This window comes from Perca flavescens, chromosome 7, assembly GCF_004354835.1.
Source record: "Perca flavescens isolate YP-PL-M2 chromosome 7, PFLA_1.0, whole genome shotgun sequence".
Taxonomy (NCBI): domain Eukaryota; kingdom Metazoa; phylum Chordata; class Actinopteri; order Perciformes; family Percidae; genus Perca; species Perca flavescens.
This window is the reverse complement of record NC_041337.1, coordinates 31,305,027-31,332,868: the sequence shown is the minus strand read 5'-3', so window position 1 is coordinate 31,332,868 and position 27,842 is coordinate 31,305,027. Positions and strand designations below refer to the sequence as shown.

Sequence of the window (27,842 nt, the reverse complement as noted above, 5' to 3'; positions counted from 1 at the left end):
TATATTTCAACTAAGGGCGATAGATAGATATTAATATAATATTAAGATAATATAATATTAAGAAAAGTTTGCTTACTCAAAGTGTTTTGTTTTGGCATTAATGGATGTGTGTGTGTGTGTGTCATTTCTTGCTCCAGAGTCAACATTGGAACCAGCAACAAACATGTCGTAGTTTCTGGACCACATTTGGCCCGGGGACCAAGCCGAGTCTCAGCCAGATCTGTCTTACAGTGTCTGGGCCAGAACTGGGCCAAATAAAACACTGTCACTTTACAGTGTCTGGGCCAGAACTGGGCCAAAATAAAACAATACAAGTCACTTTACAGTGTCTGGGCCAGAATTGGGCCACATAAACAAAACAAATCATTTTACAGGGTGTGGGCCTCATCTGGGCCGGAGGGACTGTTTTTGTGTCTACTTTCCATGTGTGGACCAGTTTTGGGCCGGGGTCCCAGCCAGAACTGGGCCAGAATTGTAGCAAGGATTTGGCCCTGTTGTGGGCCAGACAAATTTTGTTATGTGGGTTTAATCGACGATGAATGTATACTAAAGGCCACCATGCTAAACTGAAACATTACCTGTTATACTCAACCACAACAGTAGAGCTGTTTTTTCACTAGAGGGCAGACCTTGATCATTTTGCGCGAATACAAATAAAAAACACATACATATACAAAATATTTATTATCTGAGGTATGTGATACTGAGGTAGACCTTCAATTTTACCTACAGGTCATTATGTGGGTGTTTCAGTCATTCACTGTGCAAGCATGTTGACAAGACCTCCATTCAAGTTCAACAAAAAACAGCCTTTACATCAGGAATGGAAAGTAAATGCTGAATTAGAAAAATTGCTGGGAGTTTTACTGTGTGCACATTTGCATTTAAGACTGTCACAGAAGAACACATTAAAGGGCAGTTTTAATAATCTGATTTACATTCTTCTTGACTCACTGTTGTTATTCCCAGTGTTTACAGTATGCAGAATTAAAAGATGGTATTGATTACTTACCGCTGGTGATATTGACGCATAAACATTAGCTCAGGCTACAGGTTTCAGCCAGCTGGCAACTTGTCAAACGGAAATTAACTGAAGTAAACATGGCCAATTAAAATTAACATTTTAAACCCAAAGAATTCAAAAACATGTTTTGGCTTTCCACAAGAATAATGCTTCTCCCTCCTCTCATACTAATGGTACGTAAGTTGCAAATGTTTGGATCCCTAAATAAGAACACATCTATACACACACACATGCCCACACACACACACTCACATGGCAAATTACATGAAAAGCACATGCAGAATGAAAAGAAGAGGGCAACCATGTTTTTCAGCTGTTCATTTTTGCTTTCTGTGTGTGTTTTAGTAAGCAGGGAAAACACCTCCTCCAGATGTTTTGCAGTCAAAAGAGTATAGTTTTGAGCAAATTACAGCCTCCGCTTCCAACCAGAATCCTCCTAATGGTGTTTCTTGCTCTGCTGTCCTGTCCCAGTACCTTTAATTTTTTCACTTCTGTTTTAGTTTTTCACAGTATCTATGAATCGTTGTCTACCTCTTAGTTTTTTTCTTTCGCTGAACCACTGCCTAGTGCCTACCTGTGTGTTTTTTTGTTGATCACTGTCCTTGGTGCTTGCATATACTTTATACAGTTCTGTATTATAGGCCTTTATTCAATTACAGCCTATAGCATATGTGCAGGTTTTGTACTTTCATGTTTGTATTACAGGAGAATACAGCTTCACAGAATTGTTGATAATTATGGATTCCAGCCATTCCTGGGCTTCACCTTGCACAACCTGCGCTGACTCCTGACTGTTTGCTTTACAGCTACTCCTCTGTCCTGCAGTTTTATTTCAATTTACCTCAACCCTGTATCAGTGTAAACATATTATTTTTCCCAGTGTACCCTTTTCGTCTCCAGACAACATATTCTCTGTAAAACATTAATTTCTTAAAACTGCTCACATGCTCAAAGCTCACATCAGACACACACACACACACACACACACACACACACACACACACCTCTTGCAGAGGAGACTGTCCTCGTATTAGGCGGCTGCTGGTTGGGGATATGTGATATGTATCAGTTGACTTGGCTGGCACCACATAATGAGCTTGGTGATGGGGAGTGTCATCATCTCTTGATAATTCCCATGGTACAAATCCTGTCAGTGATGAGTTATCCCATTATCTTCCCCCCAATGCAGCAAGACAGGGCAGCACGCTATTTTATTATATTGAATCACATGGGTCAATAGAAGTAAACATCAAACACCACAGTCATCAACATAAGGTCATATATATGTCCATTTGGAGAACTTAATGTGAGAAATGAATTACAGAAAATCACACGGCCCCGGACGATTAATTCCCAAAAGGCAAAATTTCCCATTACAGTTTTTTTCGATTGCTAAACGACAGTGGGCACAACTGGAGTCACATGTGCAAAACTCTAACTACAGTCTGCACAGCAGCAGTTCATGTGGACCAAACTCTAGTTCGTTTTTCATTACAGTTTTCAAAACTCTACACACTTATCCCATGACTTTAACCACAACGTGCACAACACTGTGGATTTACAGCACTTTGTTCAAATGCTAACACACTGCTGTCAAAACTGTTAACCACACATTCAAAACAGAATAGATTTCAGTCTGGTGCCTATCAAACACTGCTGATTGCAATTTTAGCTGAAAGCCTAAGTAGGTGTCTTATTTTAGACTAGTTAGTGAACATATATGGTATTTATACAGAGAAAGCTCAGAAAGCCTTTTTTTGTATACAAACACCAAATAAGAATGAAACAATTATACACTGTACCGTTTGAGAGAAACAGGTAAAATATCAAAGATAATATGTCCAGGTAAGATGTCTGAGGTTATGTACACAGCTATAAAAAAGTGAAAAACACTATGTCTTTACAATAGTAAAACTGTGTTCTTACTGTTTTTCAGAAAGTAATGGAGGTGAAAGCAATAGAAACACCACATTCATTTGTATTTAGAGATGATGCTGACATCCAATGTGATGAAGAAAACTTGCCACATGATGCTGGAGAGAGGCAGAATTAGTCACACTATTCTTTGTTACTGTTGCGTATGTACCTTTAGTTTTTTTCCCCCAGTAATTCCATAAATTACTAGAGACAAAATACAGATTTTCATTCCTTCTTTTTTACCTTATGTAAAAATTGGTATGCTATACAATCTATATTTTTTCCTTAAATAAACTGTTGAGTAGTGTCAAGTCACTCAAATTGTTCAAACTGTAAAGATGAGAAAGTTTGTAATTTCTGTATTGGTGTTTGACGCTATAGTGTTTTTACCCTCAGTGTGTCCTGAGTGACAGTGTGTGTGTGTGTGTGTGTGTGTGTGTTATCTCAGTGAGGATTGTGCATAGTGTTTGGCTGCACTGAGCCTGTTTTGCAGGTGATGTGAACTGTTTAGCTCAGGTGACTGTTGGTAGTGCAGACTGTGGTTTGAGTTTTGCACATGTGACTCCAGTTGTGCCCACTGTCGTTTAGCAATCGGAAAAAACTGTAAGATACATTTGCAACAATTTTTAATGATATGACCATGTGCGAGGTACAATTAAAATGACCAAAAACCTTTTGTCTTGGGCTCCTGGGTAGCTCACCTGGTATAGAGCACACACCCATTTATAGAGGTGTTCTCCTCGACACAGCAGGAGCGAGTTCGACTCCGAACTGTGGCTCCTTTGCTGCATGTCATTCCCCCTCTCTCACCCCTTTCACATATTCAGCTTCCCTATGCAAATAAAGCCCAAAAAAGAATCTAAAGAAAAAAAAACTTTGTCTTGTTGCCATGTGAAAAGTCATGTGAAACTCTTAAAGAAAGACATGTGCTTCTAGAATGTGGCAGGGTTTCTTTAATCAAATAGAAATGTCATTCCGTAAAAAAGTGTTTATATAAAATTGCTTTTGTTTGGTGGTTGCTTGCCTTTCAAGTGACAGTCAAGTTTAAGTTCAGGAGCAAGAACAACATTTTCATTCAAAACGTTTTGACAGAAGATAAGGCCACTTTCCATCATTTAGGAAACTGGGAGTAGCCTAATCTTTACCTAGAACAGTGGGGTTGGCCTGATAGGACTGGGTGTGGTCCAGCACTGTGGATGGGACCTACCTGCGTCTGTTTTCCCGCGGGACAGTAGTCACTTATTGGGGCTCCACCTCCTCGCGCCGGGTCGAGCTCTCTCTCTACTGTACCGGTGCAGACCAGAGACAGAGCCCGTACAGCCGGTGTGTGCAGCCGGTCCTGGACGGCGCGTGAGGGTGTGTGTGTGTGTGTGTGTGTGTGTGTGTGTGTGTGAGAGCGAGAGAGAGGGAGAGAGAGAGAGAGAGAGAGAGAGAAAGAAAGTTTGTGTGTGACAGAGAGAAAGGGGGAGTCGCAGAAAACTACTGAGCAGGTGAGCGCTCCATCTTATCCTTCCGTCTTTGCTAACATTTTTCCACCACACCTCAGTGAAACCCAATAACGCAAAATCACCTTTGTTCAGTATAATACCATGATATTCCTTCAGGGGCAGCGAGTGTCTTCGGCTGTCTTTCTGACGCGAGTGTAAGGCTATATATGAACCTTATTACTTTAGCCTGTTCCATATGTTACTAGGCTACTGTAATATTCTTATTATAGGGACGTCGAAATGCGAGTTTTAAGGGACTTTGTGGTGTTTTTATGCTAGGCTAATTTATCTTTTGGGCTGTTAGCTTGCTGTTATGTCATGTGTAGCCTGTGTAGTGGACCACTTGTTAGCTAAATTAAAAGAAAATGTTGGTGAGTAAACAGTTTTGCCTTTTTGCATGACTTTTGTCAAAACAAAGATAACCACAGACGTTGGAAAAGTAATGAGGTGGTTTTATAGCATATTATTGAACAAAACAGTAGCAGTCAGATTTGGACATAAGTAACTATAAATGTCCTGCTGGTTTGGCTAGCCAGAAAGCAGGAGATTCATTCTTGCCTAGCTTACTTATCTGGTACAGCTGTGTATTTAACTGACTGTCACTGGATGACTCACAGGTTAAAACCATATCAGACAGACATTATTATTCAAATGTGTCTGGAGGGGAACTTCTGGAAAATGACAAGTTTTAGACCAAATCAAAGTTGTCTCAAACTTATGGTTGGAGAGTTGAAGGTGGGATAGGCTACTTGACGAATGTGTGCGTGGACCTGCTCTCTCGCTGACACCAATAGGTCACTTATGGCTGGGAGGCAGATTTCTGACACTGTTGCACACATTCCTACCAGATTAACCAGCAGCACAGATTACTGGAGTGCAGAGCTCAGATTCAACTTCTAAAATGGTTTGAATGATATTTAAATTTTAGCTGCAGGTCAAGGACAGACAGTATCATGTGGTGTGTTGTTTCTTCAGCACTTCTTCTGCACTCACACTAGGTACTAATACATATCTAGGTGGGACCTTGAAAAGAATGCTCTCGTTAATTGGGGCTTTTTTTCCGTTGAGGGACATTACTAGTAAAGTGGACAGCTTTATTTTTTACTATATTCAGTTGGGTAAAGTTTGAGAATTCTCACTATTTTCCTTTGAATCTTTCTTTTCACTTGTCAGGGTATTTAGACATGTGTGTGTTTGTTCCCATGGCCCTTCTAGGCTTAGTTAAGCTTTAATCAGCTCAAGGCCTCTCGCCCAACTGCTGAGATCAACTCTAACCTGAAAGGTTAAGAGCATCCACGAGTCGCTCAGGCTTGCAGAACTGGCCACGTGGGAGAGAGGGACACTGGTTGGTGGCTGCTTTTCCTCTTCATCAATTGACTATGGATTGACCAATATACGGAACTTCTGTGTACCTGCTGCAAGACAGCGCTCAAACCAGGATGGCTTGTCACACATGTACTGTATGTTCATCCAGTCCATCGATGCCTTGCTCTAACTCCTCCAACAGCGGTTCAAAATGTACCATTCAGCAAAAACACACTGGGTTGCATAGTTTATTATGTGTTACAACTAAACCACCAGCTGCCATCTGTTGGCTCCATAGGCTGCAGTTCTGGTTGATATGATTATGTAGTGGCAGTGTCCCTTATTCTAGTCCATTCCCTGTGTTGCTCTGCTCAACTCGGCACAATTTCCTCCTTAGTATAGGACTACTCTTGCTTAAAGGACAATTCCGGCGCAAAATGAACCTAGGGGTTAATAACATGTCTACCGAGTCGACCGTTCTCTGGGATATGTTTTCATGCTAATCGAAGGTGTCTCTAGCTTGAAACAAGCTAGCGCAAATTGGTGATTAGCTTCTAACGCTAGCTTTTGGGGCAGAGGGTAAATCGCTATTTTATACCACTAACAAGGCTCAAAATAGCACCACACTTCAACGGTAGCATAATGAGGGTCCCTACATGTAAACCGAAGCATTGAGAACTTTGTAAGTGTACAGACAGTTTATTAAAAAGAGGAACCATCTTGGAAAACAATCATAAACGCTGTGTTTGAGCTATGTTACTGGTTACTGGTTGCAGTTTGTCGTTCGACTGAACGACTGTTTTCCGACTGTTTTCCACATAAACATGAACGCTACTGTCTTTATAATCTATCTTTTTAATAAACTGTCTTTTTTTCAATTTTTGTTTTATATCAGAAAATATGGGACGTAGAAATAAGAGCTGAAAATGTGTAGAAGAAAAATTTAAGAATTTAAAACATTGGAACAAATTGAAAAAAAAGGCGTCAAAAACATTGAAAAAAACTGTTTTTTTCAAGGTTAACGGGAAGACAACACAAGGGTTAAGCCTTGATCATCCAGAGATAGCACATATCTGAGTTTGATGTAGAATGCTGAGTTTATGTGCTGTTGTGTCTTCCATTCTGAAGTTTTGCACACCAATCAACTGTCAAATTTCTGACTTTTACACACATTATAGTTTAGGAATAAATGCGGCAGGTAAATGGCAAACCTCTCACATTAGACCTTCACTTCAGCAGTTGAATGCACCACCAGGAGGGATTCACAGATCCCTCTGCGGTTTCCAAACTATTAAAACTCTGCAATTAAGTAACTTTAATGGAAACCAGTGCAGGCATGTGTTTCAGTATAATACATTAGCAAAGCTTAGCAGGTTTAGTGTACTCAAATGGACTGAAATCAGTGGGCCCTTGAAAGGTTGGTTCTCTAAGACTGTTCTCAGTAATGTAAATTGTAAGCACATAGGTGTTACAATGCAGAACCACCAGTGGTTTGGTCCTTTTAATATCAGGTGTGAGTGCTCAACTGCTGATGTGATAGAGATACTAATGTTTTTGTAGGTGATTGCAGTTTTTGGATGCTCCATTTTTGTTAGAGAAGAATTTAACTGTAATCTTGGTGGTGATTTGTGCTGAGTAGGTGGGCAAAGGCAGTGTGTGTGTGTGTGTGTGTGTGTGTGTGTGTGTGTGTGTGTGTGTGTGTGTGTGTGTTAGGGCTGCACAGTATATCGTTTTTTTTATCGTCATCCCGATATCAGCCGGCGCCATATGCACATTGCAAAAGGCTGCAACATATCGCAAGTACATTTGTTTATGTATCGCAAGTAATATCGTTATCACGATATTCAACAACATTATCGCATATTTCATATTTTCCTCAAATCGTGCAACCCTAGTGTGTGTGTCTGTGAGGACATGCTTTAGAGTAAGTGTGGTGTGTGTGCCCCTGTGCTTGGATAATCTACACATCAGGAGGCCTCTCCAAAGACTTGTCGCTGCCATCGGTCGCCTTGCGCTCTATCAGCGTGTCTTTGATATCTGAGCCTCTGTCAGGGCCTCTGCAGGCGGAGACGCTCATAATCATGTCCCTTGATACAAATCAACCCCTTGTTTGCAGCACACTGACAAGATGGACTGATTACGCTACGCCCCTTTTTCTGTCTCCTGTCTGCTCCTTTCTTCCTGTCTAAAAGTTATGTTTCTGGGGAATTGTCAAGCTAATTTAACGCAGACTAATAGAGTTTCTCCAACTATTGATTATTGTATAAAATGTAAAAATGTCCAAATTGACGTCTTTATATTTTTTTATTTAGTCTAATCACCAGCTGTAGAAGTATCCATTTATAGCCCTCAGATATTTGATATTTTTGTCTTAATTATTGACTACAGTCAGTTTAATAGTAATTTTAATAAATTTTTCTGTTGATTGACCAAACAGTTAATCCACTAATAGTTTTAGCATATAGTAAATGGCAATGTTAAAATGATTCGATAAGGTAATTTCTTCAATATAACTCATTCATTGAACTAAGATCTTTCTGTTTGTGTCGTTGAGAAAATATTCTTAAGTGTTATATAAATGCAATGCATCATCATTTTTTATAGAATGACAGCAGTTTGTTTGTAGATGAGTACACTCCGGTATTCATTTAACAACATCTAAACACAAACTCGTCAGATCAAGAAAGCATGTGAGTTAACTTCTCTGGCTTCCAGAAAAATGCAGTGAATCAGGCGTTTCTCTGCACAGTGTGATTTGTCTTGTTTTTAATAGTTTGTCCGCCAGTCTGATGAGCTGTAATCATTGCCAATTACCTCTCAGGATGTAAGTCTCTGCCTCTGTAGCTGTGTCTTTTTCCCTTCTCCTGCACACACAAATACACAAATGCACAAACAGAGGGGGAATTTACACTGGAAATGGCTGATAGCATGCAAATCACACCACAGATTGTCTCATCAGTAAGAGGAAATGTTATTTCCTCGTGTTACTAAAAGTCAGCTAAAAATTCCGCCAATCTTTAATTATAGCAGGATACTTAACTTTAGCAGTTTTAAGTTCAAATTGTTAGTGCTGGCAAAAAGCAGGAATATATGCGGTAACACTTTACTTGAAGGTATCGACATAATTGTGACATGACACTAGGGATGCACCGATCCACATTTTTTCACTTCCGATCCCGATACCTGAATTTGGATCTCGGCTGATACCGATACTATTCCGATACCAGAGCTGTGTTTTGTTTTAATATTATTATTATTATTATTATTATGATTATCATTATTGTTGATTTTATATAATGCTGAAATAAACTCCTCTCAACAGGCAAGTATGATATGTACGTGTATGCATATGTCCCAAAAGGCAACTTGAGGTAAGTATAAGGTCAGAAAAGGAAGTCAGAAAAACAGGAAATCCTATTAACAGGAAAAATCCCATTCTGAAAACAAATATGCAACTGTAAGGGTTTCATATTGATTGTCATGTCAATATTTATTAAATTCACAAAATGACAAATACTTGAGTCTTGAAATAAAAGAAAAGTGCAATAAGTGTAAACATCTTACACACACACACTATTAATAAAACAGTGTGCATCTGAACAGCACAAATCAAGTACACTTGTAGCATCAACAAATCAAGGTTTTAAAATGTCAAATATCTGAAATATAAGAAAAGTGCAATAACTGTAAACATCTTTTACACACACACACACACATTCTCTGTAATCCCTTTAGCTTTCACGTTGTCTGCCTGGAGTTTACCTTGTTTTTGTAATGACTCCAGAAGTGATTCGCTCCTTTTGTCTTTCTGCCCCCTGGCTAAAAAATCCTCGTGCTCTTTCGTGTGGTGCTTTTTTAAATGTTTGATTGCGTTCCTAGTGTTGTACGACGCGAGGGAGCTTCCGCCTCTTTGAATTACGGCTTTGCAAACATTGCATTTTGCTGTCTTGCTCTGCCGTGTTTCCAGTGTAAAGTATTTCCACACAGCGGACATGTTGGCTAGCCACAGTGCTGCTCAATGCTATCCTGCTAGCTGGCTACAAACTGCGGAATGGATTTCCTGAGCGGGGGCGTGTCTCATAACTCTCTCATTGAGCCGCGCCTCCGTTCAGGAAATCCATTCCACAGTTTGCAGCCAGCTAGCAGACTAGCCGGCAGGAATCACCTGTGGAGTCATTTCAGCAGACAACGTTAAAGCGCAGACATGGCTCATGGATATCGGATATCTCCGCAGGTTGGATCGGGAAAATCTGATACATGAATTACGCTGGTATCGGTCCCTATACCGATACTAGATCGGATCAGCCCCATCGCTACATGACACTGTCGTGAAAATGTCATAAACGTTATAAAAAAAGTCATAAACGTTTATGACTTCTGTCATTAAGTGTCATTCGGTTTTTGTTGACATTGTTTTGGTTGTCTTGATTATGATAACTTGACATTAATCAAAGTGACATTACCAGAAGTTGTCTTGGTCATGACAAGTTGACATTAAATTTGTTTGGGATGTCTTTGTAATGACAACTTGACATTAACCAGGATGACATTACCAGAGGATGTCTTTGTCATGACAACTTAAACTTAAATTTCTTTTGGAGCGTCCTGAATAAGACAACTTGACATTAAACAGGATGACATTATGTCAAGTTGTCATTACAAAGACACCCCAAACAATGTCAACAAAAACCGAATGACACTTAATGATAGAAGTCATAAACGTTTATGACGTTTTTATAACATTTATGACACGTTCATGACAATGTCATGTCATAGTTATGACAGTGCCATGTCACGATTATGTCGATACCTTCAAGTAAAGTGTTACCATATATGCTAACTTTAAAAAAAATTGCTACCGTTACGTGTTACATGTGTTTTCATCTGTGTTTAACATGCTGCCTGTTGATGGTCTGTAACCCACTCTTAGTTCATTTCTCACCACCTGCAAGAGCTAACTTTGTGTAGCGTGAGTGTGTTGGTTAGCGTTATTACTGCTACTAGCTGCCGTTTCTCACTGGAATTCCGACTGACATGTATGCTAGCCAGAGCCGACAGATTCCTATGAACATGTGGTGTGTAGTAAAATAAGTTTTGGAAATGCGAGGAGTGTCACATACATATTTACATTAAAGCTACATTGTGTAAGAATTTCTCCCATCTAGCGGTGAAATTGTATATGACAACCAACTGAATATTACTTTCTAGCCCTTCCCATTCCGAACGCGTTTAAAGAGCTCTTAGTATCTCCATTGTTTACACGCAGCTGTTATAGCCACACCAATATTAACTTTGGTCTTGTTGCTTTGCCTGTCGCGTTGTCGTTTTAATTCTCTTTTTCTCTCCCGGCTGTCATTCGTCACGGTGCCACTGAGTGTAAAAGCGAAAAGGTGCGGAGGTATGTCCCTCTTTGGCTAATGTATTTTAAAGATGGTGGCGCAACATGGCTGCCGTCATTCGAGCGACTCGCTCTTATGTATTCTGAATGATTCATAATGGCAGATTTTACGCTTACGAGAATACTTTGATTAGTTGGTGGAAGTAATTACACATGAATGACCACATTTTTGTGAAACAACAAAGGGGTTTTTGCTAAGAATCAACAAAAAAAAATGACACAATGTAGGTTTAACACATTAACAAATTTACAGATTTCCAACAAGTTCCTTCCTTTCTAGCTACTGAAAAGGCACATATGCCTTATACTGTATTTACGTAATGATGACATAAACAGTGTCAAGTACCATTGCTACACTTTCATTTTCTCATATGATTTCCCTTGAGTGGGGCCTCAGCTAAAGAAGCTCTGCCTGGCTAATCTGCACTTTACTGACCATCTCCACAGGACGTACAGTAATGCTGAGCCATAAACTCAGAGTTGCCCTGTTGACCTCCACCTCTCACTTACTGCTTCTCATGCTTCCAGTACAAACATGCACGCGGTGATTGTGTTGGTTGGTGTGTGTCTGCGCTGAACTCAATCACCTTAAAGGCTCCTCACTTGCTACTGTCTGGTCATGCCCTCGCATGAGCTTTTTGTGGGTCCATTGGGTGTGTCCCTCTGTGTTTAGTTAAAGATTCATTTCTGTGATCAACCATTTAAGACCCTAAACTACATAGCTGATTTCATAGTAGATGTGACACAGAGTGTTGCTTTTGGGTTGAATAAGAGGGCATAACATAGGAAAAAACAAACTGCACTGCTTGTATAAGAAAAAAAATGCACATACACACTTTCCGTTGTGTGTGTGTGTGTACAGGTGGTGTGGAACAAAGGCTAAGTAATCCAAGCAGTAGATGGTATTACGTGTGCTTTATTTGAGGTCTGGGCCATTAAACTCTCTCTCTCTCTCTCTCTCTCTCTCTCTCTCTCTGCAAACCTGAAATGGAGAATTATCTTTGATGGTAATCTTTCTTTCACTGTAAGATGCCAGCAGAAATGAGGTAAATATCCAGTCAGTGTTATGAGATTTCCTTTGGCTCCACAGGTGATTGTCTGACGATGTATGTAGTGGATTAGGAAGTTGTTCGAAGGGAAGTTGCTTCCGTGTTTAACACTATGGTTAAATTAAATCCCCAAAATTAAAGAAGTTGTGTTTGGGTGGTCTCTTTCCATCAGATCATTCAGATGGTTGAATGCTTGACTGGCAAAAAGTGAGTAGTTTACTTTGGGATCTTATATTAGTTGGTGCCTGCCAGTGCTGTAGATTTCACTTGACGCGTTTCTTCAGGGTTTCTTAAATCTATTGGAGTAGACCAGGGCTACCTTCTCCATAGTGATGGCACTTAAACGTAGTCACCTAGATGGTGCTTTTCTCCATATCATTTCATAAACACTACAATTTTCACTCAATCCAATTTGTTACCTGTACCAACCTATTGCTATAATTACTCTCTCCATCTACACATACTGTACAGTGATATGACATATGCAGCTGAATGCAACAAGTTCTCATCCAGTCTCGTGGCGTTCCTAAAGGTCATTCTTGACAATATAGTAAATCAGTAACGGGATTGGAGGAAAGGTTGTTACAGCAAAAGGTTTCGCTCCAAGGTGCGTGTGACTGTGGAAGCAATAAAACTAGAAAGGAAAGTCACACTCAGGAAGCAGCGTTGATTTATGTCATCTTCTTCAAACAACATTCAACACAACACATTTCTCTATTTTGTGTATTTTGCCAGTTTGCTCAGATTTGTCTGAGAAGGTTCTTCTTAGAAGGTTCAGTGCACTTCACCTGCTGTTATCTACACACTATATGTACAGTATATTTATACCATTTATCCAATACGTTTAGCTAACTCTGCTCACTAGCGAACTAATTTTTACACACATTAATTCGTAGCATGTTGTGTTGAGGTGTTAAAGCTGACTCAGTATGCATTTTTTAAATCAAATTAATACTGTAAAATAAGTTAAGCTATCCTACAATTATCTTTGTACCCGGTGGCAACTGCAGGAGTTGGAAAAAGTAAATGTCTCACTTCTATGCAGTGCTACTACAGGTGTGCATTATGTCGGCAGGGTCATTTAAAAAACAACCGCGACTATTGTGCGTCTGCCCTATTTTTGATGTCGTGGCGGAAGAATTTTTGCCATGGCGCACCACCACAATAAACACTGAAACACTGAAGTAAGTACATAGCAACGGCCAATAGAATTTGAAAAAATAATGGATAAATGGTTGTATCGTTCAGCTTCGGTCATTCCAAGGTAGTAGTATGAATGCAAAATTGATTAAACTGACCTAAACATTAGGGGTGGGACAAAATATTGATATGGCAATATATGGTTGTCCTTGTTCGTGCGATTGACAATCGATACGCTGCCGCCAAATGTTGATATTTTAATTAATAAAATAGGCGCTCTAAATAGATTCCCTGCTCCCTGGGTCACTGCTTCATGCCTCCTAGTGGTGGCGCGCAGCATATGAATGAGGGAAACTTGAACACAAGTCAACTAGCCAAAGAGGAAGAGGTTTTCAACGGGATGGCGGACAGCAGTTTGAAGAAAATAACAGATGCCCCAGCCACGTTTAAATCCAAAGTCTGGACCCATAGTTGCTCTATAGTTCTGTAATTTTAATTTACAAACTAAAAACTTGTGCAATGAAGTAAACAACTACCACAGCCTCTAAAATAGTTAAATGTAACAACTTAATGTTGAATTCACACGCTCTTTTCACATCGTAGGAAAGCACATCAATATCGCCATATGAGTGACAATTTAATTTGGCAAATTTTCGCTAACCAGTGTATGATGAAGGCATGTCGGGTGGGTGAAATTAGAAAGCTAACGTTAGCTAACGAGCAGCAGCCGGCCGTTCGGTCGCTCCGTTCCCACTGTAGGGACACTCATTTGCAGAGAGACCGGCTGACAGCCCGGGAGAGGCACTGTCTGGTTAACACAACTTTTTAGCTGTGACTGTCCTTCCTTTGCCGTACCTGGGGTTGCGAGTTCTATTTTCACTTTCTCACAGCCTACTGCATTGAACGGTCCACCTACATTACGTAGAGTGTAGGGTTTGGTTCGGTGGGAAAAAATTCTAACAAAAATCCCAATATTCGGCCAAATCCGAACCCGAATCCTGGATTTGGTGCATCCCTAATATGATTAATTGTGTTAAATAACATCCAGTTTAAAATCAATTTAAATAAATTACATTTTGAACATAATACGTGGTGTCGATGAAGGGGATCCTGTGTTCATCTGACAGGGCTGTGGGGAAACATCAGACAAATAAGTTTGGGATGTAAATGACTGTACATATTTCCCCTCACAATGGTGCAGGTAGCATCAGCAGTAAATATTGAGGCACCTGCCTGTATGAGGGAGGCAAACTTCCTCCATGAGCTCATCTGGATGACCTGATCCTTTTCCAGCCCGGCCTTGTTTTACAATATACTTTAACAGCGCCGTCTCAAGCTGCAGCATATTGGCAGTGTGTTGGGTAGCTCAGTCTGAAGCCCTTCATTTGATGTGTACACACACACACACACACACACACACACACACACACACACACACACACAGAGTCAGGCTTATCATGTTATTGTGTTCAAGGATATGGGAGCCTGAGATTGTTTGGACTAGTGTCTCAAGATTTCTTAGCTTAGTCTGACCGCTGACTACACGGAAGTTATAGTGGTGGCACTAACCTTTCTACAGGTTTCCTCTTATCTTGTTTTAGGGATTGTGTGTGTGTTTGCATCAAAGTCTCTTAAGGTCTAGGCTAACCAGGTGCAAATCTGACTTCTCCTCTGATTTATTTTACCTGTACAGTAGTTGTACTTTACTATAAACGTGGATCCCTGCATTTTTCAAGTTTCAAGATTTTAATTGTCACATACTCAACATATCTCTATGTTGTGCAATGAAATGCTGCTCCCTCCAGTACTGTGCTTGAAATAAAAATACAATATATATATAAAAAAAAATACAATATACTGTATACAACAAAGAAAATATATGCAACAAGAATATACACAACAGAGTCAGATAATAAGTGCATATGGGGGCAGTGGTGGCCTAAAGGTTATAGAAGCAAGCTTGTGACCGGGGTTGTGGTCGTCGGTTCAATCCCCAGACCGACAGGATAAAATGCTGGGGTTAAGTGAAAGAGCAGCTCTTGTCCTCCCCCCCCCCCCCCATTACCACCACTGAGGTGCCCTTGAGCAAGGCCCTTAACCCCAACCGCTCCAGTGGATCGATTACAGCTTCATAGTGGCCAGCAGATCAGACTGTGGTTGTACTGGGCAGCTTCCAGGTATGAATGTGGAACTGTGTGAATGTGAAAGAGAGGCTTCCTCTCAGTGAACCTTCCCTGAATAAATAAAGGCAAAAAAAAATCAAATATTAAAAATAGTGTAGATATTAAAGCTTGGGGAGGCAGTTTATTTTTGGTGTTGTTTGGCAAAAAATCCATAATAATTGTTCATCATATTGTAGTTCAAGTGGTCTGAGAGAAAATTCGACATCTAGGCCTACATCTTGGGTTTGTGAAAGCAGTCATTTTGGAGGTCTTACATTTAAATCCCAGTTGTCTCAGACAGTGAATAAGAATGCAAATGTCTTACAGGCAGCTCATAAAGGTTTGAGAAAACCTGTATATCATTGATTTCTGCCATCCAGCCTAGAACTTGCACCAGCAGCTCCGCTGGCCTCTTCAGCAGTTGCTGTGCGACATGTTGAGTCAGCCTCTCCATCTCCCTCTTTAGCAGAAGTCAAAGGTCACATCACCAGCGAGCTGTGAATGTGAACGCTGCTTTGTTCTCTACTGCAGTTTTGGAGTTGTCTAGCCTGAATCACACACATGCATGCACATAACTCACACATGCATATATCTTACATGCACAGGCACAAACACACACCCTCCCACTCCTTTCTCTTTCTCTTTTGTAATCTGGTCATAGCACCAGTTGCTTCAACCTTTTGAATTTTTGAATAGAGTCAACCTCCATGACACCCGTGTGATGCCTAAACCCAGTTGATTTGTCATATCCTTTGTTTTTTAGTCCAACCGGAGGTGACAAGGATGAAACAGCATATATATCACATGCTTAACTTGAATCTAAATACTAAAGTGAAATTCCATTTAATTTCAACACATGAATGTATATATTTTGGGAAATAAACCTATAAACTTTCTTGCGGAGTTAGATGAAAAGATTGATAAACTAAACTACTGCCAGTTAGCTTAGCTTAGCAGAAAACTGAAAAGGGGGGTGGGGGTGAAAACGAAGTGAAAAATGACGGCAGGGTAATGTATTGGTAAATTGTAATGTGTTGTAAATTGGCATATAACCCTCCGTAAAACTGCATAGTTTTTATGCCTTGCTTTGTGTGCGAATTTAACAAATACATAACAAGATACCATCATGTTAAACAGTGAGCTCCAGCGGTGCTGGTATGTTGAGTTTGTAACGGTACTGTAGGACACAGTCAGACTTTGTGCTGAGCCGCGCTAACCGGCGACTCGCATTGACTTCATATTCACATACACACATGACAGTGGTATGAATTTTCTCATCCAACTCTCCACCAGAAAGCAAATAACTGTATCTCCCCAAATGTCAGCGTAGTCCTTTAACTTGTGTTGTACACAAGGGTTATGTACTTTGTTGAAAATTGCTCTCTAAACCCTGTCTCTTGTAAAGTAAGTAAAGTTTATTTCTAGAGCACATTTAAACACAGTTTAAGCTTACCAAAATGCTGTACAAAAAAGCACTAAGCTGCTGTATTAACCCATGTTTTGTCCTTTGGGTCAGCTTTCATCCGTTAGTCGTCTCCTCTTGCTGAGTGCAATGAAAGTGGTGTTATTTGGTTGTGCTGCCCTAAAGCTCTGTGGCCTACTGTAGTTCACCCCAAACTGTCGCTCCATCCCCCCTGTCTTTTCTTCTTTCCTCCTCCCTTTTTCCAATAGTTTTTTTTCTTCTTCCATTCTCCTCTCTTCTCTCTCTTCTTCTTTTAACTATCTCTTTCTCTTTATCTGGCCCCCTCTTTGCCTCTCTCGCCCTTCACTCTCCCTCAGTGTCCAGAAGAAAGGGTTGTTGCATTCCAAAAGCCTGGAGACCATTCCCCTCTTTCAGCCAGTGGCCCACAGAGTGACAGAAGAATTAGAATAAGAATAGCTGTCCATTCACCCCAGTGCCCCAGTGACGAGCTGGATGGAGCAAGGGAGGGCGAAACAGAGGGAGCCGGAGGGAGGAGAAAAATGAAGGGGGAACCGCACTCTGCATTCCCATTGGCCGGCAGTGTTCCCTCTGTTTTTACATCGCTGTCGTCAGTTGTGCTTTCAAGTTTGTTTTACAAATTCTGGCGCACATACACACCACAAATGTGCATGCACGCGTAAATATACACATTGGGGTTCAGGGCCTGCACACGTGCACACTCGGACACGGGACTCTAAGCACACACACACAAACACACACACACATGCACACACACACACTGTCAGACGAAATTGGCCTACGGAGAGAGAGTGAGCAATTCTGACCACGCAGTTCAGAGGAGAGTGAGGGGACCTGTGGTTGTGTGAGTATGAAGCTAGAATCACTTATTGCTAATGCTGGATTCATAATGAATATATAGCACTTTTTTGCATGGTTTTCTTAGTGTTTGGTTTATTTGTATAACATCAGATGAAACTGTGTGTTTTGAGTGGATTTGTCCTTTGGTGAAGATTTTCGATTAAAATGTGACCTTGTGCTGCCAACACCTCTTTGGCTGAACTGTAAGCTCTTTTTACTATGTAGCTGTTAAAATGCAACAATATTGTCACATTTTTTTGCAATGCACAAAGTAGTTTTTCAGTTTCTTAGTAAATGGCTTGTAGCATTATGGATGGATGGAAAGATGGACCCATACCTTTCTTATAGATGAAAAATCAACATTTTGTGTCTTATATCAGTTGCACCTTTTCTTTCTTTAAATTTGTCTCTATTTCCACTTTTGCATCTTGGGTTTTGTGTCTCCTCTCGCCTTCCCTCTCTAGAAATATTAAAAAAAATGCTGTTTTGAAAATCTGAAGCGGCATTATTTACAGGAGTTGTAGATTAACAATTTAATATAATTTGTTAGGACTATATAAGCAATTGCATTTACATTCAATGAGCTACAATTAACCAGCAAATTACAAATATCGTATTGTTATTGATGCAGTTAACAACTTAATAAACATTGAGTGTTAAGACACTGTGTGAGGGCACGGCCACATCAACCTCTTATTAGTGTGAAAAATGCTTTCCAAAAGAGACCTGCTTTAAGATCATAAACCTGGATTAGTCAGTAAGGTTAAGCTAGAAATGCTTTAAAATCTGACACATTTCAATTGCCTTTTGTATGACAACTTCTCTTTCTGATTTAAATGGCTTATTTAAATTGCAATAGCAATCCTGGCTGAAAAGTCAGTCGTTTTATTTTAGTCTGTCCTCTTTCCTTCCTGTGACCACTTTTATTTGTCTCAGAGGTCAGAATGGTTTAGTGTGTGACATGAACAATGTGTGTTCTCACCTGTCAATGTGTGTGCCTATACACACATACCTATTCAGTGAGCAGATGTCTACGTTTGTGAAGCCTAAGTATACAAGAGGCCTTTTCTTTCTTCGGTGTCCCAACATAATCAAGACCCTTCTACCTCAGAGAAAGCCCTTGAACTACTACACTACTGTGGCATTTTGTTATCCTTTAAAGCTGCTTTGTGTAGCGTTCTAGCAACACCCATTTCCACAGCACTTTGAAGATATGACATTAATTATTTACTAACAAACAAACAAGACCATTATTAAGACCTGTATTTATTCTCACATTGGCAGCACTTAAGGTTAATGGAAACAAATCACTTTCAGTTTCTGGTAATTTTGCTGTCAATTATCAGAAATTCTTCCACAAAAAATACCTCTGGTGTAAAGAGAGCCCGACAACTGTGATAACCGGGGATGTATTACGCTTCTTAAATTGTTTAATTGAGTTCTTTGTCACACTCTCAAACAATTTGTCTCTGTTTGTTACAGCCAGAGAGACAGCCTGATGTCCATGCGTCCAGGCATCATGATGTCCATCATGGCTCAGTATCTGAGCCTCCTCACGCTGGGTGAGTAGAAGATCAGTTTGTATTTGTCTGTTTAGGGTTGCTTTCATATGTCCTTTAGACCAAGACCACCTGAAAAGGAGGCTTTGGTTCGGTCCCAATCGGACTTTGATCTGGTTTGATTGTGGTGTGAAAGCAAAGCAGACTAAACGCATAATTCTGTGATAGTAGATACAGTATGACATCTTAGCCTAAGCCTAAGCTCATATGATCAGCAGCGCTTTTGCAGAACAGAGTGAAAAGACTTATAGAAGCAGGACAGCTTTTTAGTCAAAGCCCATGGTGTGTGTCCTGTGACATGCCAGCCAATCCCTCCTCAGTGCAGCAGCAGCAGCAGCAGCAGCAGCAGCAGGGTAGCATGTTAAATGTAGAAATCATTACTGAAGCAGTTGTCAACAGGCGTTCTGATCATACGTCCTCTCCTTCCAAACCAACAACCCTGTCACGTGTGTTGTTGTTGCTTTTGCTTCAGGAGACTCACAGCCAAAGGAAATCCTCACAGACTCATACTCTCCCTGTACATTGTCATTAGGTCTAATCCATCATTATTTACACGCTTAGCACAGGATTGAGCTGTAACACACAGATGTTTGTTCTGGATTGTGTTTACTTCAGGGAACAGGAAGTGAAGGGTTTAAGCAGTGTTGGGAACGTTACTTTAAAAAAGTAATTAGTTATAGTTACTCACTACTTGTTCAAAAAAGTAACTGAGTTAGTAACTGAATTACTCTATAATAAAAGTAACTCGTTACCAGGGAAAGTAAGTATTTGCGTTACTTAAAAAAAAAAAGTTGCTATATGTCAAAGAATTTAGATTTTTTTTAGCAGTTTTCACAAGTCAGTTGAAATTAGTAGAACAGACAGGTTTTTAACGTACATAACTTTCGATATTTATTGCACGTCGACAGACAGCAAGAGATTTATCCTGCACTTCAAGTATTATCTTTGTAAGAAAAGTAAACAGTTACACCATATAAACTTATATGACACATATACTTTTAACACCTGCCTGTCATACGGTTGACTTCAGCCTGTGTCATAGGTTTTAGTTGTGAGGCAGAAAGATCTAGCTTTTGCTGCTTGGAGGACTTTGCTCCGAGTCCTTCTTTGCTAGTGGATGGCGATATATCATCTGTGGTGGAGGTATCGGTGTTTTTGGCCACTAGCTTTGTAGATGCGTGTGTCGTTGTGAGAGTTGCTTACAACGGATGTCGACAAAGTCTTCGATCCTGCACGTAATGTACACATTACATGCACGTTCTTGCCTTTGACCACAATTAATTTGAAGTAGTGCTTATATCTCCACCTTGAAAATGCCAACTTTTCATTGGATTGCTCCTGACTCGCCATCTCTGCTGAATTTGTTTAGCTGTTGTGTGTGTGGCGCATGTGCTGGCATGTGTGTAAAAACACTGGCTCTGATTGGCTACCATGAAACACGACTCTGCCTTAGCCAATCATAAATGCTTACCTCGTTATTAACCCACCTCCTCAGTCCTCACTAGCTGTGAGCCAGGGATGCGTTCGGATTACACAGTTTATTCAATCAATGCATAGTAACGCACCGCATTTAATTCAATTCAGTTCAATTCAATTTTATTTATAGTATCAAATCATAACAGAGTTATCTCGAGACACTTTACAGATAGAGTGGGTCTAGACCACACTCTATAATTTACAAAGCCCCTACAATTACAGTAATTCCCTCAAGAGCAAGCATTAGCAGAAGCTATTGTGACAGTGGCGAGGAAAAACTCCCTTTAGGAAGAAACCTCGGCAGACCCAGACTCTTGGTAGGCGGTGTCTGACGGGGCCGGTTGGGGGTGTGATGAACAGTGGTGATAATAGTCACATTAGAGATAATGGAACAGTGACTTCGAAGGTAGTCGTTGTAGTTCATGTCATAGCAGGGCACATCGTGTCATACTGAGTAGTGCAGTCTCCAATACTGGATCCTGACTACTCTTTGCGTATGAACATCACAGCAGGGCGTTGCGGGATGTAACGTGGCGCTGCAGAGCATGGCTGGATGCGGCGGACGCAGCAGAACGCGGCTGGACATTGCAGGGAATCGCAGAGCATGGCTCTGCGAAGAAGAAACATAAGGACTCCGGGGAGCAAACTCCCCAGAGCTAGGTTAGTAACAAGCAGTTCTGGAACAAGACGCATACAAAAGGAAACAAATGAAAACATTGATGAGAGGCTGTACTGGCCTTCCTCCCTCTACTCTCACTATATTATTGATTATATGATAAACAAATCTGATGACTACAAAGAGAAGCAGGTGGGCCGGGTTAGGCGGACGCTGCAACTCCTCACTCCCTAACTATAAGCTTTATCAAAGAGGAGAGTTTTCAGTTTACTCTTAAATGTGGTGACGGTGTCTGCCTCCCGAACCCAGACTGGGAGCTGGTTCCACAGGAAAGGAGCCTGGTAGCTGAAGGCTCTTGCCCCCAGTCTACTTTTAGAGACTCTAGGAACCACAAGTAACTCTGCATTCTGGGAGCGCAGTGCTCTAGTGGGACGATAAGGAACTAAGAGCTGTTCTAGATAGGATGGTGCTTGACCATTTAGGGCTTTGTAGGTCAGGAGAAGGACTTTAAAGTCAATCCTGAATTTTACAGGAAGCCAATGCAGAGAAGCTAATACAGGAGAAATATCATCTCTTTTCTTAGTTCTCGTCAGAACACATGCTGCAGCATTCTGGATCAGCTGGAGAGTCTTAAAGGACTTATTTAACGTCCAGTAACGTTAACGGCGTTGTAACAACGGGAAAAGTAATTAGTAGAATTAAACTCTCCTTTCGCTGAGTTGATGTCACCTTTCTGTCCAGTCAAAATGACGGCTTGGCAGGACCCTACATAATAATCATAATAATAATGTGGTATTTGATTTGTCATCATATAGAGAAGAATGCCAGTGCAATACTTGGTCAATGACATTTCTGTAATGTGGATGCTTTAATGCAGGACCTTAAGGATGCTCTCTGTAAACACACTCCCTTCTGTGCTTTTTGTTTTGTTATTTGGAACTCCAATTTCACATGTTTTACTGCAGTCCCCCTCCTGTCTGCTCCTGTCTCTGTACGTTCCATTCAACAATTACAATGTGTCTTCACCTTAGTTCATATCGCTTGGAGCAAATCCACTTCTGTTAGTCTCCGGTCACATCTTTCCATTGACTTTGTTCATGCTTCATGTTTTTTTATATGTACCTGAACAGCAACGGTTAGAGCAATTTCTAACCGGGTTCATTCAACTAAGGTGTTTGGAGACTGTTAGTCCAAACAAGTTTAGATCTTTAAGAGTGAGAGTGGCAATATTCTAGATTATATTTTTATTACTGCCAACAAATCCCATGAAAAGACCAAAACCAATAATGTGTTAGTCCATCTCTCGATACCAAGCCTGTCTGTGGCTCTCAGGCCCAAGTCTACTTGTTCTGATCACATCTGTAAAAGAGCGTTCATAAATATATTCTTTCATTAAAAAAAAAAAAGGCTAAATAATTTAGGACTGTCCCATTATCATCAGTCAATGTGGTCTCCCAAATTGTCCACAGAAGCATGGCCACGCATCCACCTCTGCTTTCCATTGTGGACATTTGTTGCACGGACGAACAGCTCCATCCATCTCATGATGTTAAGGCTCCTGTGGTTAATAGGTCCGCTTGTAGGATTTGGAAACTTTGAGAATCTGGGGTATTTGTGGAATGTGTAGAAAATGATGGGCTACTGACAGTAGTGCTGGATCTGAGGCGGAATGGGCCCTCGGAGGGTTAATTGGTGCCTGAGGGACATTTTGAAAGGGGCCACACACACACAGTGCACAGCCACTGTTAAATCTGCTTTGTTTAACTGGTTAGTTTTGTCCACTGGACTAGCTGTGTTTCTATGTTTGGGAATTTAGGAGACTTAACAGTGATTCTATGAAAGTTAAATGAAGTTGTTTTTAACTTCAGCCACCCACACACTTTGAAATGGAGACTCATTAAGGCTGTTGCACTTGCCACTTGCCTACACACAGGTATCTGGGTCAATCTTTATGTTACTTATTAACTGGAAGAAGACTGTACTCGTGTGTGTGAGGGGGAGGAAACTGCCAACTGAGATTGAGTTGTCTTTCTTTCTCCTATACATATTAATGAATGCATGAATGAAAGAATGAATGGATCAATGAAAGAATGAATGAACAATGTTAAGCTACCATGCATGAAATGCAACACTTCCTTCGGAGTTTTCACATAAACGTCTTGCAGCCTTGCCTTTACATGTCAGCATTCTGCTGTCATGTCCGCAGCGTCTGCTGAACCCGGTCCTGTTGCCCACTTGCCCCACTCCGGCTTTGGCACGACACTGCTGCCACCGCTGCTCGCGGCGAGAATTCCTATTTTTAGAAAGTAAAACAAACTATGCAATGTTGCTTTAAAAGACAGAAAATAAGATTAGCAGAATGTTGAGTATGACATGACTTAGTTGTACTGATGCAATTAGTGCTGTAGAAATCTACAACATTTACCCTGTAAGCTGTTGTAGTTGGCTACAGGTAATTCCACCCCCTCAATGTACAATGTATTACACAGCCTTTATTAGCAACCAGCCTTTATTTGTTGCCTTTATTCATTGGCAGACATGTACACTCAGACTTCACTTAGCACCAGGACAGTAATTGGCCTTCTCCCAACACGCTGCTGAGCTGTTCCAAATACTTGAAGTTTAAACAGCAAGATCATGTGAGTGCAGTGGCAGAACTTTTTTGTTTGATAAATACGTACTGATATTTGGCACATGAACTGATTTAGGTTAACTGGACTTAAAGAAATGTTTTTGTTATATTATTTATATTTCTTTAATTCAAATTGGCTTATGTGGAGCAGAACCTCAGAATTTTATTGCAATCATTTATTTACATTTATAGTTTGCAGAGGCATACTCCGGTATTCATTCTAGCCTGTTCCAACACTTCAACATGCAAATAAACTTTACAACATATAGAAATAGATAAAACTTAATTTTTTAGATTTCCTCCAAATTTAATTCTTTAAGGTGGCTGTAGGTGATGGTGTATTTTGCACACAGTTTCAGGCAAAATTTGATTAAAGTATGTTAAGGTAAAATAAATCAAGATATTGTAAGATAACATAAACAAGGAGAAGGTAAAAGTTAGCCTAGAAATCTAGACGCACCCTAGCGGCAGCAAATTTAATTTGCAGCCAGGGGGGTCTAGGCACTCTCTGTTGACTTGCGAGCTTGAAAAACAAAACTGTAGTCAGGCCAATCACATCGTGTATAGAGTCGGTGGGCGGGTTTATGGCTGCTGCTGCTGGGAACAGCGGTCTTCTGGAAGACTTGGAGTTAAGCTTTTCTTTGAGAAAAGAACGGCAGTGAAATTCTTAAAAAAGGAAGATGTGTTCGGAGTTTTGCCGACCGGATAGGGCAAAAGTTTAATCTGTCAATTAGCTTCGCTACCTTCTTCGTTGCTCTGCCTGGTTGTAGCGCTATCCTATTACGTGCAGAGAGAATTTGAAAGACAACCATTTATCCCGCCCCTCGAATTGAGCCCCGTCAATGGTGAGTTCCCAGACCCAACTGCTTGATGTGGGTCTGGCTTGTCAGTCTAGGTTAAAGTCATAGTTTAAATGAATTACTCAAGTTGAAAGTAATAATGACTTACACTTGTATCTGTTCCTCTTTATTTTGTATTGATATAACATACTGTGATAGTGATTCAGCATTTCATAAAAGCTGTCACAGTGCGTAATGTTTTAGATGTCAGATTAACCGGTTAGTTAGAAATAGCGATAAACAATTGCAAACATGGCTAAACCTAATAACATTTGAAAATACTTATCACCAAAGATGGAGACGAAACAGAACCAAACTTGGATCTCACAGTTTGCCACATGTTATCAACACTGATTATTGAATGTTAAACATATTTTTCAACATATTTTGTTTACATTCCTGCCTCCTCCTGCACTGCTGTTGCACTTCCAACAAAAATGTTGTATTACTAATCCATCATAGATTTAAGATTGGGAAGAGTTTTGTACCATATGTCCCTTTTGAAGGCCAATTGATTGGAAGTAGAAAGGAAGGGTGTGCACTACTTACTGTGTGTATATGTTCAGAACTTGAGCGTGTTTGCGTCCACCACACTGACACCTGGAATGTTTCCTTTAATGAATAACATTTTCCTCTCTTTCTCTGCATTCCTGCCATAGTGCTTCATACAGGAGGGAGATGCCCCAGGGTATGTTTACCTGTGACTCCTCCCCTCTGTGTCTCTGCTTTGTGTGCATGTGTGTGTATGTTACATTGCCACGTGCTATACACTCTAATCACACACTAGTAAACCAGCTGGTGCCAAACAACATATGTACAACTTGCTTTACTTCAAGACAAACTTGTGTATCTCAGCCTTGCTTTCTTTTGGACGTTGTGTAGTCAAAGAACTCTTTGGGTATGCGTATTGTATATGCTCCCACTCTGGCTTTACCCTGGTATCCTTAGCCACTTTAGTTGGAGCCAGACTTTCAGTTCAAAGTGTTATTGCCTGCATCTCATAGAAAGCAGGCACATTTAAAATGTTTTTGTTTTTCTGCTGTGAAATGTAGTTTTTTTTCTCTTGCTGGTTTTTCTTCTCCTTGAAATGTGATGAAACTCACAAGATTGCAATAAATGAAAGTACACTTTCTATAAGTAATTCTAGTTTGGAAAGCCTTTCTGAATGGCACTTTTAAGAGTCATTTGTACCAGCCTGAAACTGGCAACTGGTTACTTAGGCAACCTTTCCCCTCCTGTGCTATATGAGCCTGGTGCTATTGTTATGTCTGCAATAATATCTGTAGGTTCTCATGTTGAAAAATACACTACAAAACACACTCTAATTGCAACACTCACATCTATGCAATATATGCATGGACTTAGAGCAATGAAATGACATAGAAATGCACTAACAAAAGCAAAAACACCCAACAACTGAAAATAATGACATCAGTATGTTATTGCATGCGCCACTAAAGTAATACAATACACACATGCAAAGACACATTCTGTCATTCTCCATGCTTGTCGGGGCAGGAGGAAACCTAGTAAAGGATATGTTTCCTACGGCCCACACAGAGAGGGGGACGGACCCTTCTGTCATAGCTCAGATGTCAGAAGCATCTTTTGAAAAATTAGGCTCTTTGGCATGTAAGTTTGTGCCCAGATGATGGCTTTGCCATGTCAGTTTCAACACAAACACCATTCTTTCCTGTTTCAGCACAGTATAACAGACTGGAGAAAGACATTAGTCGGAGAGCTTCAGAGAATGGCATACATTATAGTAGCAACATTCCATGCATGTGTGGTCTATTTCAAAACACAACCTTAGTTGTTAATTACAACTGAGGGTAAATTATGACTACTGAGGGGTACGTGCCTAGACAGAGTGTCGGGAGAGGAGGCCTCAATACATCTGGATGTTACTTCTATCACTCTCTCTGAAAAGGTGACTTCAGTGTGATTAACTGTGATGATTAACAGCCAGGGGAGCTCAAATATTGAGACCTGAAGTGAAATGCTGCTTAAAAATATGATAAATGCAACACATGGACATTTTCATTCAAATACATTTGATGATTTACCCCTTAAAGTAGTTATTACCCTGGCAGTTTCTCATTCTACTCAAAATTAATTAACTCTTTTTTCACTCTGAAAAAAAGTCATAGTATTTAGAAAAAGTTTGAATATTTTTCGATAATTTTTAACAATGACTCTAATACTCCATCATAAGTATATTTGAGGCACACACTTTTGCACACAACAGTTAACTTGAAGTGCATATTTATTTGTAACAAGATGTAAAAAAATAAACGTGTCTTCATACAATGGTTGGTATCATATCTTACGAAAAGTTCTGCACTATTTTTCGTGCGTTATCCTACAAATGTCCAGCAACATGAGCAATAAGTGCGCCTGCGCAAGCCCCTCCAGTGCAGAACCTGTAATGGCAACAAAACTACTTGGTTAAGTTTAGGATTAAAGTGATAGTTCGGAGTAATTTCACCCTAGGGTGCACCATGACCTCGAGCCAAACACCCCCCCCAGAAGCTTTTTTCACCTGGGTCTAACATTGGGAGAGTTAGCGTAGAGTAGTGTTATCAGCTGAATAGCTTAGCGCAGGGGCTAATGGACCCACGTATCTATCTCGTATGTTACCCCACTAATAATGCACAAAATGATACCAAACGTCTACAGTAGTACAAATAGGTTATGCACTCATAAAAAGATGGATTGGAAAGTTTGTAGGTACACCAGAAGTTTATGAACACTTGCCTGCTCTCTTCTGCTCTCTGCTGCTGCTGCTGCTACCTGCAGTTAGACGAGTGCTTAGGGCTGTCTACAAATTACATGCACCGAAAAGAGATACAACAAAAATATTTATTAATTTAATTATTAAATAAGGTAATGTCTCCAAACTTACCTCAATTATTACTTGTCTCCTGCTAGTTATACTACAGCACTTACTTTAAAAA

The 27,842-nt window shown here is 40.3% G+C and overlaps 1 protein-coding gene across 2 annotated transcripts in view; it reads left to right on the top strand.

Moving 5' to 3' along the window:
• The first annotated feature begins 4,175 nt into the window (after positions 1 to 4,175).
• lamb2l (laminin, beta 2-like) overlaps positions 4,176 to 27,842 on the top strand; it is a 60,751-nt gene continuing 37,084 nt past the window's right edge. The window contains exons 1-2 of one of the 2 annotated variants that reach the window (XM_028583881.1): positions 4,176 to 4,431; positions 19,246 to 19,325. In XM_028583881.1, the coding sequence (XP_028439682.1) occupies positions 19,262 to 19,325 (64 nt within the window). In that variant the 5' untranslated portion in view covers positions 4,176 to 4,431; positions 19,246 to 19,261. Of the gene's footprint in view, positions 4,432 to 17,726; positions 17,768 to 19,245; positions 19,326 to 27,842 lie in introns of those variants that run through there. The other variant, XM_028583882.1, reaches the window with a different exon arrangement.